Below are 15,977 nucleotides of genomic sequence, written 5' to 3' on the forward strand. Positions count from 1 at the left end.
TGACGCCATCTTGGATTATGATAATTTTTTTTTGTTAGAAGATTTTTTTCCCAAAATATTTTTAAAAAATTAACTTTTTACAATAAAAATCGTTGAACTTAAATTGACCAATAATTCAAAGATTTTTTCTCTTTGATTTGGAAGATTTTTTATGATTTTTATTTTTAATGTCAAATAAAAACACAACAGTGAAAAAAATGAAAATTAAATGAAAAAACGTTTTATGATTTTATTCAAGAAATTATTTGCTAACATCACCTTTTTGTTGCAATAGAATGTTATTTAAGCAAACAAAATTTAGCATAAATGGATATTTAAATCCCTCGGTATTAAATGATGAGCTAACGCTCGATCATTTAATACATTGGGATTTAAATATCCATTTATGCTAAATTTTGTTTGCTTAAATAACTCATTTATTTCCCGGAGGTAGTCATTTTTAGAAGATTTTTTATTTTTTTGGGAAGATTTTAGAATTTTTATTAATTACTAAAAGAAACTTTATATCAGGGATATAAATGATCATAGCCGGGAAATAAATGAAAATTAAAAACCAAAATTAAACCACATTTTAGCATAAAAAATGAGTTTTTTGTTTAAATGAGAATGATATTCCTGTCCAGTTTTTTGTTTGAGAATGAATATTTCTTACCCTCATGAATAAATTATGACCTATCGGTCCATCATTTATTCCCTCGGGTAAGAAATATTCATTCCTAAACAAAAAACTGGACAGGAATACCTCATTCAAAAACGTGAGTTATAAAATTAATTCTTTATATCTTAAAAACTCCATTCAACAATAATGTTCTTCATAAATTTTTGTCTTTTTGTCAGCTTGGTTAATTTTTTGTTATAAAGTAGCTGCACTTAATTTACAATAAATAAATTGCTTACTTTTAAAAACATATTTGATGATATTGTGCCTATTTGGATCCATCCATCCTTGACAGCTGATATAGTAAACGTCCAGTAGGGCAGTATTTATGCCAGGCGTTATAGGATCATCTGTTTCTGTTACTCCCTTATTCTCAACACTGCAGGAACCTGAAATATAATAAAAGTATGGGCGCTTTCACACAAAGAAACTTGTTTGGCACTTATCCCCCTTTCTGCCCCTTAATGTTGAAATAAACTGAAAATGAAGGAAAGTGTGTTGAATTTCGTTTTTTTGTTTATCACTTTAGTTAAGGTTAGATTATATTGGTTACAGGGTTTGGACCTAGTAGGGTTTAGGCATAGGAAAAAAATAACTATTTCCCCAGAATTTACAAAATAAATTCTTAACTTAGGTATATTGAAAAAGGACGACATATTACTTTTTTTAAGGCTGAATAAAGATCTCTGATTAATGAAAAAAAAGGAAATCATAGTAATTGGATTATCAATCATTTTATAATTGACGGGCAGCTTTCCGCGGATAGTAAAACTAAAAATTATAAGATTAGTTCCAGTTTTATCAGCCCCGAGTGGACGAAAGCCCAGACCAACAAAACTGGAATTAATTTTATGATTTTTATTTTTTTTTTTAAATTACTAAAATATGATTAGATACATGATTTTTGAGCATGGCTGAGAACCAGTTCTAATCCATCGGATATCAATCGGTTTTGAAGACATACTGGAAAGAATCTTATCAATACCTTTGTAAGGTGGATCATTAACGAAGATGGTCATGGTTGAAATACCACTACTGCACGCCTTCTTCCGACCATTTGTAACACATCTTGTGATGTTCAGTGATAGATCAAATTCTTTGACCATGGGGTTAAGCTTGAAATAGTCTGTTGTGACAGAGAATTCACTAGCACTGAGGCCAGTTTTAAATACTGTGTCACACCCAGTTGGTAAGTGGTCAGGAATCAGAACCTTTAAAAAGAAACAATGATGTCAAAAAGTTAACCTATTAAGAAAATATAGTTTTAAAGAATAAGTCAATTTCGCAATCATAGAAATAAATAAGGAAACTGCGTGGAGATAGTATTTATCAATATAGAATGGATTGGAGAATAAAATAGCTTTTTAGTAGCGAAGCTATTCTATAATTCACTTTGTCTGTCCGTAACGCTATGGGGGAAACGTGATTTTCTCGGCTCCTATTAAAGATAGACAGCTGAAATTTTAAGTTAAAACTCCTATGACATATGTTCATCTAATCTATACATTGTTTTGTCCGTCTGTCTGTTAATTGAGGTGCTAGATCGATTCCTAGATTATTACGTTTTTGTAATTTTCTCGATTCCTGTTCAAGATAAACGGCTGAAATTTTCAGGAATTAAATAAATTCACATATTACATATATTTCCACTAAGTTTTTTTAAGATGCCTTTATTGGTTAGGGTGCTAGATCGATTCCTAGATTTTTAAGTTTTATGATTTTTTCGATCCCTATACAAGATAGACAGTTTAAATCTCCAGGGATTGAATAAGTTTACACTCTACATATTTCCAATAAGTTTTAAGATACCCTTATTGGTTGGGGGTGCTAGATCGTTTCCTAATTTGCAAATTTTTGTGATTTCCTCAACTCCTGTTCAAGATAAACGGTTGGATTTTTTAGTGATTAATTAAGTCAACATTCTACATATTTTGACCAAGTATAATAAAGACTTACTATTGGTTGGGGTGCTAAATCGAATAATAGATTTAAACGTTTTTTTATTAGCTTAATGCTTGAAAAGACCATTATAAAATATATAATTTAAAAGGTTTCGTGGTTTTTTATTATTGAAGTTCTTTATGACATATTCTATAGATAATTTTTTCCAGATGTCTATTTATAGTTTTGAGCTTCGCTACTTATGGATGTTGTCATCCTTGTTTAGTGATTAATTAAGTCAACATTCTATATATTTTGACCAAGTTTTACAAAGACTTACTATTGGTTGGGGTGCTAAATCGAATTTTATATTTTAACGTTTTTCTTATTTGCTTAATGCTTGAAAAGACCATTATTCAATATACATTTTTAAAAGATTTCGTGATTTTTATTATTGAAGTTTTTTATATGACATACTTTATAGATAATTTTTTCCTAGATGTCTATTTTTAATTTTTGAGCTTGGCTAATTATGGATGTTGTCATCCTTATTTATTAATGAAGTAGCTGTTATGTGAAACAAAACAAAAAAACTCCGCATTTTACAAATTTTAATATCTTTGTAATGATCTGGTAATGATGTATCATGTTTTGTAAGTAAAGCTTTATATAAATCGATTATACTAAAAAAATTGTAACCTGGGGTCCAGTGTAGTATGGTCTATCCTCATAGATTTCTCTCTTTCTTCTTCTACTTGTTGCGGGTGCAGAACCTTCTATCTCATACGTCACAATAATGCTTCCAGTTGACGTCACAGTTCCAGTATAGGTATTGTTAGTCTCACTGTCAATAAATGTTGCCAGCACAGTGTCAACAACCGGCGGCAGGGTAGTTGTTCGGTCGTCAGAGGTTGTTGTTTCAACTTTTTCAGTAGTTGTGGTTAGATCCATATCACAGGTAACTGTCTCAAGCTGGAAAGGATATTTTAGGGGATCTAATTTGATGTCCCATTTGTAGGTCAACTCCCCACCTTCACAATCTTTAACACAGCCGCTTCTGAAGGCAAGCCTAGCTGTTGGATTCACAAAGATACCTCCAACCGTTGGTGTGCACAAGCCATCATTAGCACAGTCAATTTCAACAACAGGGGCAGGAATAACACCAACATCAACTTTAATATTTGTTTGAGAAATTCTAACATCTTTGCTGACAATTAAAGTAATTTCATAAACTTGAGCATATGTTACAAAACTAGAAGTATTGAGATTCAACTTTGCTGCACTGTGTAATATTCCACCTGGGCCAAATCCAAAGCATCCTGGACCTGGTAACAAAATGGCAGGTTCTCCTGGACGTGGAATTCTCTGTGCCAGGTTGGGTTTGTATTCAGGAAATATTTCAAGAGCACCATCATAATTACTATCAGCCTCGAAGGTATTGACCCATTCTTCTGGGTCTGGATCCACGCGTCTACAGAACCAGGTATAGTTGAAGTTCTTATCTTCAGGGAAGTCAGGATCTGTAGAGAATTCTTTGCCATTAAGATTAACACCCTGTCCCCAGCCACGTGTAACCTTAGACACACTGCCCTTGATAAATCCAGGTATAAGGGGACTGCGGGTAAGATTAAAGTATGTAAAGGCTTTCTTGTATAAGGGCAATTCTGGTACACCAGTATCTATTTCAAGTTTGAAGAACATCTTATATAATCCATAATCTAGGGTATTAGGAGGAATATCAATTAGCGCAGATCTATAGGTAGGAATACTTTCATTAATTTGAACCTCATTTAGTTTTTCTAATATTCCACCAGGGGCAGTAGCATCTTCTATCAGTTCAGTTTTGAAGATGGACCATTCCAATAAGGGTAGAACGGTCTTGTTACACTCTAGGATAGACATGGAGGCAACTTGATAGTTTCTAGACCTAAACATTATCAATAGAATTAAAAGCATTGATTATATTAGAATGTAGGTAGTTAAAGAGTTTATTTACAAGACAACCATACATCTCTTCAAAATATCTAGTAATATAGGTAATAATTTGTGAGTTAGCCCCTAGAATTTTATTTATTTTAAGAGGGATTTTTCTGCGATAAACTTTTACTTAAACCACTTCTTTTAATACGATAATAAACTTTAACATCTAGAGGAAGCTTTCCTAAAAAGCATATATCAAGCCATTAATGATTAAAACTTAGAATGACTTTTTTGCTTAGAATTGTGTTAGTGTAAAAGAGTGTAAGATAGATGGTTTACCCTAATCTTTACCTTAATACCATATCTTAATATCTTGCTTTAAGATGAGATTGAAACATGTAATTTTCCACGTAAATTGCCCAAAAAAATAAATATTCAAATATTTAACCTAAAAACAACAGGAATCCTCTCAGGCCTTGCATAAGACGTTTCATTTACCGGCAACCAAACCATGGGCACTTTACACGGCATCTTAAAGATAGTCAAATCCAATGTTGTATCAGCATAACTTCTCTCATCAAAACCAGTAACAGTCATAGTATACAGGCCACGTGTTTGGAAAACATGCTCTTCAAAGAACTCCTTTGCTACATAGTCCACATATCTAACATCGTCTTCCGTTAGATATTGATATCTTTGTTTGCAAGTGAGAGCATTGCCATAGAACTGCAACCGTGAACCATCTCCCCAATCGATTTGTAGGCAAGTTTTACGACCCATTTTGGAGAGGCGAATATTAAACTCCTTAGTCTCATTAAAATCATTGATAACATTGAAGTCATCAATGAAAATAGGACCAATACGCTCAAGAACCTCTACGGTATATTCTTTATCAAGCCACATCCATTCATCTAGAGGATTCCAAGCTCCAAGATTTACCTTATAAACACCTTCTGTTATATTAGGACAATTCATAATGTCCCAGTTTAGCTTAGGTTCAAATATAGCATAGGCTTCATCTTGATTTGGACAGGTTTTGTGAATACAGGGAGCCATCAGGTTATCCAGGGGCCAGTCAATGTAACAGTCTTCAGGGTTGTAACCTTCAGAATCTGTGTTATTGAATCTGTAGGCAATTCTTCGTGGAGTCCCTGAAATATAGAAAAATATCTAGTTGAACAATCAGATTTATTACCGAAGGCAAAAAAATAAAAGAGTGAGACATACCTACAAAAAAGTATTATGCTATAATATGTCAAGCATTTATAAAGAATCTTTGTAGAAGCCATATTATAAAATATCTTTGAGTGAAGGATAGGAGGTCATCTATATGAACTGACACACATATTTTAATCAAAGAGGAGTTCTACTGAAATCAATGGTGATGTTTATTTATTAAATCAGTGTGTGTTTTTCTGTGAAAAATAATAAGTTAACTAACATAATTTTCTATTTGTAAGCTATTTATAACATTAAACATTTAATCATTGAAACAGATTTGGACAATGACATCCTTTGTTCATTAGATTTTAAAATCAAGACATTCTTACCTTTGAAAATAGTCAACTCAAAGACTGGATGTGATTGGGCAGGCATAAAGAACTTTGGATTGGCAAAATCAAGGTCAACAATGTCATCTGGAGCCTCCAGTGGCAGCACATACTTCAGCTTTCCCTCAAAAGGCTTCTCCATCTGTTCATAGATTTCTACCCAGTTGAGAGTCCATTTCTGTGGAGAGGTTTCGTTGACTATAATTCCATTTCCTGAGTAACAGGTCTCCTCCCCCAATTCGTCTAAACATATAGAAATGTATAAACAAGGATAAATCATGACAATATCCATAAAAGCGAAGTTTAACCATCGCATTTAATACTAAATATAATGAAGAATTTTATGATATTTCCCAAAATTACTTACACACAAAATGCTTAATATAGGATAAGCATACATATTGAAAATTCAAGTAATAATAATCATTAGGTATTAAAAAAATTAAAGATCGTCATAATTAGAATGCATAAATTAACTTTAAGGGATGGATGAACAAAACTAAATAGAGAAAAGCCTTATTTTAAAAAAAGACAGTGAAAATAGAAAAAAATTATTAAAAGGGACTTTTTTTATTTTCTCTCCCCACAGCTTTTATTCTTTACTTTTACAGCTACCACATTTGGTGACCAGGTTATGAAAATTATGTTTAAAGAGCTTTACAGACAAACGACAAACAAAAAAGACTTTTAGGATAGATAGCCTTAAAACCCAAAATAAAGAATAAAAAAATATTAAAATCCATATGATTTGATCTAGCAATCAAGTCAACAAACACTGAAATACAACTTACTCAAAATGCTTTCTCCATTCGCATACTGGAGGCAGTAATCATCCAACTTTCCAGTTGGATGCTCATACCCTGGTCCTCCAGGTAATAACAGCTCAATGGCCTCCGGATAGTCAACAGGGGTATTCAAATCCCATTCAGATGAATAACGAATGCTGAAAAGTAAGAAAATTGTGTTAAAAATTTCATCAATATTTTAATAAAAAAAGAACTGTAAATTATCATGAAATAATCATAACAATGATACTCGAAAATTGCAATTAAAAAGAATTTAATGATTGACATTTTCTAGATTTAAAAAATCAAATGTTAATTGATTTATTACTAAATATTATTTTCCACTTAATAAAATTGAAATTATAATATAATTTAAGTCTTAGGTTTAATTTTAATCTTTATCATAAATTAATTTAAATAGGTACACTTAAGTACTTTTTAAAAATTTATTGCGTAGCAGATACAAAAGATAAACGTATTTTGGTAAAGTAATCGATTATATTTTGAAATTTTTTTAACATAAATGGTGGGTGGATAAATTCTAAATAAAAGATTTCCGTTCCTCATTTGACGTAGTTGTGAATATTTAGTATTTTTATTTTCTATTTATAATAAAGAGTATTTTCTTTTACATTAGATTTGAAACTTTGGTACCTCTATACGCCCTATGTTTATTTGCATTACATTTTTAAAAATCTTCCTAAACAATTTTCTACTCTTTTTAAGTAACTGCACAACTTATGGATATAATAATTTTGTAAAACTTTTTCAGGATTGTTGGGATACGTGATCCTAGCAACTTGATGTATGGAAAGTGAATAATGGAAAGTTTAATACACTAGTCACTAAAGTTTTATTATAAGGTTTTCTTATAAGTTATAACAACTTTGGAGAATTTTACGGAATTTTAAATGGTTGGTTCATTAAAAATTGACTGTCCAAACTATACAATTACTAGTTGTAATCTACAGAAGGGGTAGATTTGTGTATCTTCGTTGGGGATGTCCATCAATTTATCGGCTTTTGTCTTATCCCTTTAGATCACTGCATAATTGTCTTTGTTTTCTACTTACTCAGAAATGCCATTCCAGAATTTGATAGAGAACGCATAGGATCCCGGAAACTTGATGGTAGGGAAACACAGTGTAAACTCAGTGTAATCATACTCAGTCTTCTCAGGGCCTGCTCCTAGCTCTCCGTCAGGACCTAAATCAAACATATGCTAAATAACCGAGAATCACATCTCCTTTTTTGTGTGTTTTATATTAGTGTGCCTGCAAAAAAACATTTTTCAAATTTTCAAAACATAAATTAAACCTTTGTGAGTTTACTATAAGAGTAAAAGGGTCAAATAACTGCATTTCCCTATTACAATGATCCTGTGCCGACTCTCAATTGGGTCTTTGAAAATCATTCAACCAATGGTAACGGGAATTTTAACACAGCCAAGTAGCAGAAAACAATTCGCTAGCAGACGAAAAAGGCCATTGGAAAAGGGGGGAGGTAGTCATCTGTATATACATCTATACTTTAGATCTGTTAGTTTACTACTAGTTTAGTATTATTGAACATTAGGTTTTACTTATTGTGCAGTGTTTTGAACTGATGGGTAATAAGAAGTGTTACGGTCAGAAATGTGGGTCTGACATCTTATGTTGAATTATTCATGGAACGTGGATCTCATATAGTTATAAGATGTCTTTCTCTCTGTAGCGAAGGCTTCTTAAAGGACATGGAAAGGTTTATAACTATTTTAGGAAAAGTTACTTCAAACCTCCCAAGAGAATTCTTCCTTAAATGAAATAACCACAAAACTAAAATTGTAAAAGTAAATGTTCGACCCCCCCCCCCCCCTTCTTTATTTTTCTCTAGAGGCATCTAGTATTATATTCTAAAAAAATATCCATAAGTTAATTATTAAAACAAAAGTTAGCATTAATAAATATTTACATCTCATTGTAATATATGATAGAGCGAGAGCTCATCATTTAATCTTGATGAAAATTACCTGACACCATGTTGGTAGTGCTAGAGTATTCTCCTTTAGTTACACAAGTTGCAACATCAGCTGCACAATATTCCTCAGCATTTTGTACCCCCATGTACCTAAAGTTTAAAAAGGGGGAGGGGTAATTTTGTTGTCAACTCGTAATTCAAGTTATGGAAATTGCAGAAATCTAAAAATTTTAAGAAACAGTTATATCATTGTTTTGCTCAATTTTTTACTATCTTTTTGTGGACATTTTCTTTTTTTTCGGGCAGATATTAGCTTACATTAAAGCAGATTTGATTTAATAAAACTCGAAGACTATTTCAACCTCACCGATATTGAGCATAGTAGGTATCCCAGATTAAGATAAGGTTGCGTTAATTATATTGCAACTTGAAAACGATACTTAATTCTAGAATGCAACTAGAATTCTAATCAAATCTTGATACCAATGCTGTGCATATTAATTTTTGTCACAGCATTTTTATGACTAACCAAAGATAATTAGGTATATTTACTTTTATATACTTTACTTGTTTATATACTTTACTAGCGGCTACGCCCCTAGAGGCCTCTAGTGGCATTTAAATGTTTTTATTTTATTTTAAATATCTAATTTGAGAAATAATTTGTCTATGTTATCAGCTGTTAAATTCATGTCTCTACGCAGCGCGACTACGCTAGCGACACTATGCGGCGGAAATATAAAATTTTTTTTCTCTCGATTTTATTGTGATTTCTCTTGGGAGGGTGGTGGTACCCTCCCCCAAAATAGTTATAAACCTTTCTGGGACCTATGAGAAGCTACCCTGTTAAGGAGAACCCGATCGGTTCAGCGGTTAGCGAGATCCTTCGGTACAGACACACAAACACACAGACATCCTGTTACTTTAGTATAAGGATATGTTTATATACTTTATTAACATCACATAGCGGATACGCACATGAAAATAAAATATTACAAAGAAAAAAATTAGTTTACTTGAATTCATAAACATCATAAAGAGTGGGTGGTGCTTCTTTTCCATATTTAGATACATATTCCTAAATAACAAATATTTCATCAACATATAAAACCAGGAATCTAAAGGGATAAGACAATGGCCGATAAACTCTTATAAATCCCCATTGATTATGCAAAAAAATCCCCTACTGTTGATTAAACTAAGTATTTGAAACGTTTGGACACTTAACTTTATGAACCCAAAAAAATCTAAATTCAATAAAAGTTCCCTAAGTTGTTAGGCCACAAATATGAGGACGTTATTATAAAACTTTGGGGACAGCCAAGGAATAACCCCGTACGGATAGTGCCCCAGCAGGGGTTAATATTGTCTGTTGTTGTTTTTTTAATTAAGGGGAAGGTGGCTTTAGAAAATACTTTCTTACAACAAAATCTAAGATATGAAAATAACTTACCGCTTGAGTTTTGCTATTAAATTCAGAATAATCATCCCTATTGCATAATCATTATAATCGGTTTACTTAATATAAAAAATTCAAAATTCATAGATAAAATCATTTTACTTTGTTTGCTTCACTGTTCTCACTCCTTTATTTGTTAAATAAATGTAAAATTGTGAAACGTCTTATCTTGCATTGATAAAAACAATAGGGGGAGGGGGGGGGGGGGGACTTCTGACACTTTTGGTAGTCTTTTCAGTGAGAGGATAGGTTATTTGGCAAAAAGTTTCCTTTTGGGATGTAGTTTCACTATATTTATTTTATTTGAATTTGGCCACAAACTCAGTAGGCCACTAGGTGGTCTCTGGACAGGTAAAAAATATTGTTTGAAGAGATAGAGTTTGACTTATAAAACAATTTGTGCAACTTTTTGCTGTTGAACTTGAGAAATAAGACCATAAACGATACATTGATGTAGATGCACAAGTATGATCAACAAAATTACCCCTTTTATAGATTGAAATTCTTGGTTGGAAAGATGGGCAAATTTAGAATCAACCAATCAAAATTCATTAATAATCAAATTTTTAAGCCAAGGAATAGGATATCGTAGTTATAAAACATTGGGTACCAGTGTAGTTTACAGTCCAATGTTCCCTCCCTACCCGGATTATGTTGAATCTAATTCAATTAATATAATGGTTTCCTGATATAGAAAGGAACGGTGAAAGCGTCAGTCCATTGTGGGAAGAAAGGGGCATGATCCCACCGTTTCATTGCAGTGCTCTCAGTTTTGTCCAAACCTGAAATATTCAATCACAATATACAAGGACGTTCAAGCTATTTGGTGGGAGGGGGAGTTGGGAAAGTCAAAATGAGGTTTAATAGAATGTAGGCTATTTTTATTTTATTTTGAAGGGGTAAAAGTTTGAAGTGGGTTAACACCCCTTAAATCTTTTGAGGTGTATGACAATATTTCAAAAGCATAGTATTTTTGGGATGTTATACTACTTAATGAGATGATAATTTAATTATAAATGAAATTTTCTAGTTTAGTTCTCACTCCTTTTGGACGGCAGGCATTACCGTTGTCAGAAAGTCCTAAATAGTGTGTACCTACTGTTTTCTATTTATGTCATAATTTTATTAACTTATTAATGTTGCTCTGCTTATGGACACAATTGTTTTTGTTAAATTACCTTTAACTGCATAGACCCTGATTTTTGGCCTGGTAGGCAAATTGACTCCTTTTGCAACTCTCAAAGTAAGATTGAAGGTATTGCCTAAAATATTTTTTTATTTTAAAATAGTTATCTGATGTTTTAAATTAGATTAATTTGAGGCATATTAAATGTCTGTAAAAAAACATACAAAAATTGCAAAATAGGAATGATGTGAAATAGTAATTTAGAGAATGTAGTACCTAAGATTAATCATGTAGATCAACAATTTTTTTTTATATTGACTTTAAACAATATCAGTTTATGGTTAGCATTCCTTTCATAATATAGACTTTCAGTTTCAGTACCTTTTAACATGTTCAATAAAAAACAGTTGCTTTTGATATGTTATTTTAGGGTTAGGTTAGGTAAATGTTAATGATTGCCCCGCTGGGTTAGAGACCCCCGCAGGGGCTAGAAATATGAGAAAACTACTGTGAAAATACGACGAAACCCGCTATTTCGTTTTCTTTCCATGATACATAAGTTATTTGACATATCCTAAGAAACTTTTAACTTACCATAGTAAATCTCAGGCAGATAGTCAAGCTCCCAGTCCGCAGGACGAATAGGGTTACCACAGTGAACCAGCCAGGTCATCTCAATATTGTTCGTCTCTATGTCGTGCAAGTTCCTGCTCTTCAATGTCAGGTTGTACGTGTACCCAGGGATGTCAAATTTTCTTTAAATAACATAAAAAAATAACTTTTAAATGGCCATGTAATTACCTCGTTGGGGCGGGATTCTCCTTTGATTATAAGTGGTCATTTATAAGTAGAAGCATCATCTATTTGTATTAGAACGCAATACTTTAATGCTCATTATAGGATATTAGGATAAAAAACATCCATCAGACAACCAAATCATTGTCTGAAAGTCCTAAATAGCATGGTAATGAGGTACACCTGTTTATGTGCCAAACATTATAATAGCAGGATGTAGTTACCATGTTTAATGCCCCTAGAGGCCTCTAAGGTCACTTGAGGAGGAGGGGGGAGTTGAATTCGAAAACCAATTTTTTCTATTTTCTATTTAAAACGAAAAAGTAAATTTTAAATTTTAGCTATAAACATTAATTCAGCGGTTAGCGAGATCGTTCGGTATAGACAGACAAACATCCGGTTACTTTATTATAATAATACCTTTGTAAATAGATGTCAGTGGCCATAGATTGTACAAAAGTTTGCTTGAACTCAGTTTGCCCCTCAATGATAGTTTTCTCTATATTTGATTTCTCAACGGTTCCATCTTCCTCGGGTCGCGGTCCTAAAAATAGCAAGAATGGCAGACTGACGGATAAACAAGGGATCTAAAGGAATAAGACAATGGCCGTTAAATTGATGTAAAGTACATCCCAAATGATTTTACACAAAATTACCCCATTTGTAAATTATAATTAGTGGTTAAAACGTTTGAAAAATCAACCAATCAAAATTCAATAAAAGCCCCCAAAGTTTTTCGGCCAACGAATAGGAAAACGTTAATATAAAACTTTGGGGACTAAAGTATTGCCCATTGTTCCCTCTCCCTATGCGAATAAACTAGGTATTAGAGTAGTTTTGGTTTGGTCATGAGATTCCGAACAAGAATGAACAAAAGCATTTCTCAATACTGATCGAGTAAATCAATGGACATAGGATACATTTGGATATATTGACAAGGGATAATTTGTCTTGCTAAAGGGGTTAAGTGGGGGGATTAGAGGCCATACTGGAAACTTAATTACCTTGCCAAGGACATTGTGATGAACAATAAGCCATAGAAAGCGGATTGAAATCTGATCAAACATAATATTTAAACTGTTTTTTTTTTTAAATAAAGTTACAAAATCATATTAAATACTATTAATGGAATGAGAACGCTACTACCTATATAATAAGAGTATGTCGACCGTTTTTTAGATTCAGACCTAAAAATATCTACTACATTATATTATAAAATATTATTAGGCCTAGTCTAAAAGGTACTAGCGGCTGCGTCCCTATCATATAGAGTCTATATTTTCGAAAGAGCAGAGAAGGACAGATAAATAGCCTAAAACCATCCCGGAACATATCTGAAGCTTCCCTTAAATGAAAAGCCCAATCGGTTCAGTGTTTATTGATATCTTAAGCAACAGACAGAAACCTTAGTACTTTATAATAAAAGGTATATTATAATTTTCCTGAGTCTACATCGGATGCACACATCCTCAGTTTTTCATCTGTCCCTTCCTAAATTAAAAATCACAAATCAAAGACTTTCTTTTTCTAACTGTATAGTTTTGTTTTAAATCAAAGTTTAGCCTTTAAATCAGTGGCGTGCACAGCGATTCACCATTAAGGGGAAAACATTAAGGGGAAATAAGAAGGGAGGCCTTCCCAATAGCAATTTTAAGTGGGGGTGTTGACATTCACCTACACCCCTGCTACCGCACGCCTCACTAGGGTTTTGTGATCAACCATCAAAAAACAACGTCGTTTGCATCAAATGCTTTGCTAATGTTAAACTGACGTCAAATGCCTAAAAAAATATCCAGTTCATTTTAAAAGTCGTAAACGTCCATTACCCAGTGGCTTACGTAGCTACCGAGCCTTGCTTATATAAACAATTAGGTTCCATAAAAGCATAGATATCTTAACTTAATTTTAAAAAGCTATTACAAACTCTTTTTATTTTCTATCCATTTTTTTACATAACCTCTTCAAAGGACAAAATCTTTTAAAAATTTAAATATTAAATATACTTACAACATCAAAATATGTACATGCGTAGTATAGAACACCAAGAAATCTGAACGGGAAAATACACATAAAATCTGCGTCGTCTAGTGTCAAGCCCTGAACAAAAAACTAAATTAATGATTGATTACCTACTAAAGGATTTTTAAAATTATATTGCTTAGAACTGTATAATTTTAGATATTAATAAAAAAAATAATGTGTAGGTATCAAATATATCTAAATATTTCTTCAAAAAAAATACATATTTAAAAGACATCTTGATTTATTTTGCTGATATAAAAATAGGGAAATTTTTTTTTAATGAATCAAACCAAATCCGAGCACGAAGAAACGTAGTCTTAAATCTGATGCATAATATCTTCGAAATAAAAGAAGTGTTGACTAGTTTCAAAGTAACTATCATATAAAGCCAAAAATCTTTGTTTTAATATTGTTATTTGCTTATTTACCGCTTCATCTAACTTGGCACTGGCAGCGTCTACCAGAGCAGTATTTTCAGGAGGCACGTCAACAAAGCAGTCTTCATCCTCTTGGCTAAATTAAAATAATTAAAAAAGAGCTAGGCAGACGCGCAAGGGTAGCTTTACCGTTTTTAAAATCCTATTATATAAAGTATTAAGGTTTTTCTGTCTTAAGCTAAAGTTCTGATTTGGTTGTAGTTTTCATTCAAATGTTTAAAGACAAATTGCAGAAGCCAGTAAGTCAACATCAAGTTTTTGTCGGGTAGGTGATTGGTTCGAATCTTGGTTCAAAAACAGTATCATAACTTATTACCATACAAAGTTAGAACTTCAAGGCAACAGTCGTGCAACCTGTATAATGTCTGACCGCTTCAACACTTCACTTTAGAGATAGACAAATAAGTACTTATAGTACAGGTTAATTTATGGACAAAATTTTAATTATTCCATTTTAAGATGGTAAAATTTATTTCAGATTGGTGTAGAAGGGGTTATTAACATATTTACACTAAATTTAAGGTAAAACTGTACTAGATACATTAAATAATATGCTTTTTAAAACTACAAATTATACCTGACGTGTTCCGGATGGTCCATAAGAGCCCAGGAAAAGAACATGTGAGAACCCTAACATTTTTCAGATAATTTAATTTTTTTTGAAAATGTGTTCTGTACCTAATATGTTATTTAGGTACGTTAGTAATATACAGATATAAGAGGAGAAAGGTGCTCCACATGTTGTATTGCTGCCATAGTTGTTAACATTTTACTAACACAACTTGGATGGTTTTCTTTTATATTTGGGGGGGGGGGGGGGTGTCTCACACCCCAACAAAAAAGCTTAGAACCACCGTCGCCTCAATATTTCCTTAAAAGCCCAATCGGTTCAGTAGTTACCAAGATCTTAAGCTTCCGACAGATGGACGGACATATATTGTTCTACTTTGTAAGAGCAGAGAGAAGACTTAAAGCTAAAATAATAGCCTAAAACCTTCCTGGACTTATATAAAACTTCCCTGAAATGGAGAACTCAATTGGTTCAGTACTAGTAGTAATAGCAATCTTAAGCTACAGACAAAAAAATACTATTTTATATCATAGCATAGGATCATGAAATTATTCTACCTTCTTTTTAATAAAAAATTAAACTATCAAACAATAGAGCCTTTATATGACAAAAAATTTGAATACAAAACTAATCCTGGCATGTAGGCTAAATAATAGTAATGGAAAATGAAATGTCTGATCATAAATTATCTAATTTCCTTAGTAAATTTGATATGAAAGATGATTGATTCTGTATTTCTCACATTCAGTTCAGCCAGATATTTGCGTGTCTGAAACAAAATTCAAAATTGCTACAAATCTTTTTATAATATTATTAT

The 15,977-nt window shown here is 32.3% G+C and overlaps 1 protein-coding gene across 1 annotated transcript in view; it reads right to left on the reverse strand.

Annotated features, from left to right (window-relative positions):
- Nucleotides 1-15,977, reverse strand: part of LOC145331742 (uncharacterized) — a 109,075-nt gene that overhangs the window by 78,235 nt on the left and 14,863 nt on the right. Inside the window, exons 24-43 of the mRNA XM_080176577.1 lie at nt 15,857-15,929; nt 15,167-15,218; nt 14,581-14,665; nt 14,138-14,227; nt 13,573-13,621; nt 13,135-13,185; nt 12,551-12,674; nt 11,930-12,090; nt 11,388-11,471; nt 10,894-10,991; nt 10,204-10,239; nt 9,767-9,828; nt 8,803-8,900; nt 7,868-8,000; nt 6,801-6,952; nt 6,010-6,252; nt 4,908-5,610; nt 3,239-4,466; nt 1,644-1,869; nt 898-1,047 (exon numbers count right to left, since the gene is read on the reverse strand). Coding sequence (XP_080032703.1) covers nt 898-1,047; nt 1,644-1,869; nt 3,239-4,466; nt 4,908-5,610; nt 6,010-6,252; nt 6,801-6,952; nt 7,868-8,000; nt 8,803-8,900; nt 9,767-9,828; nt 10,204-10,239; nt 10,894-10,991; nt 11,388-11,471; nt 11,930-12,090; nt 12,551-12,674; nt 13,135-13,185; nt 13,573-13,621; nt 14,138-14,227; nt 14,581-14,665; nt 15,167-15,218; nt 15,857-15,929 — 3,898 coding nt within the window. The remainder of the gene's footprint in view (nt 1-897; nt 1,048-1,643; nt 1,870-3,238; nt 4,467-4,907; nt 5,611-6,009; nt 6,253-6,800; nt 6,953-7,867; nt 8,001-8,802; nt 8,901-9,766; nt 9,829-10,203; nt 10,240-10,893; nt 10,992-11,387; nt 11,472-11,929; nt 12,091-12,550; nt 12,675-13,134; nt 13,186-13,572; nt 13,622-14,137; nt 14,228-14,580; nt 14,666-15,166; nt 15,219-15,856; nt 15,930-15,977) is intronic.

This window comes from Acartia tonsa, chromosome 1 (genome assembly GCF_053477335.1).
Source record: "Acartia tonsa isolate MP-2025a chromosome 1, ASM5347733v1, whole genome shotgun sequence".
Classification (NCBI taxonomy): domain Eukaryota; kingdom Metazoa; phylum Arthropoda; class Copepoda; order Calanoida; family Acartiidae; genus Acartia; species Acartia tonsa.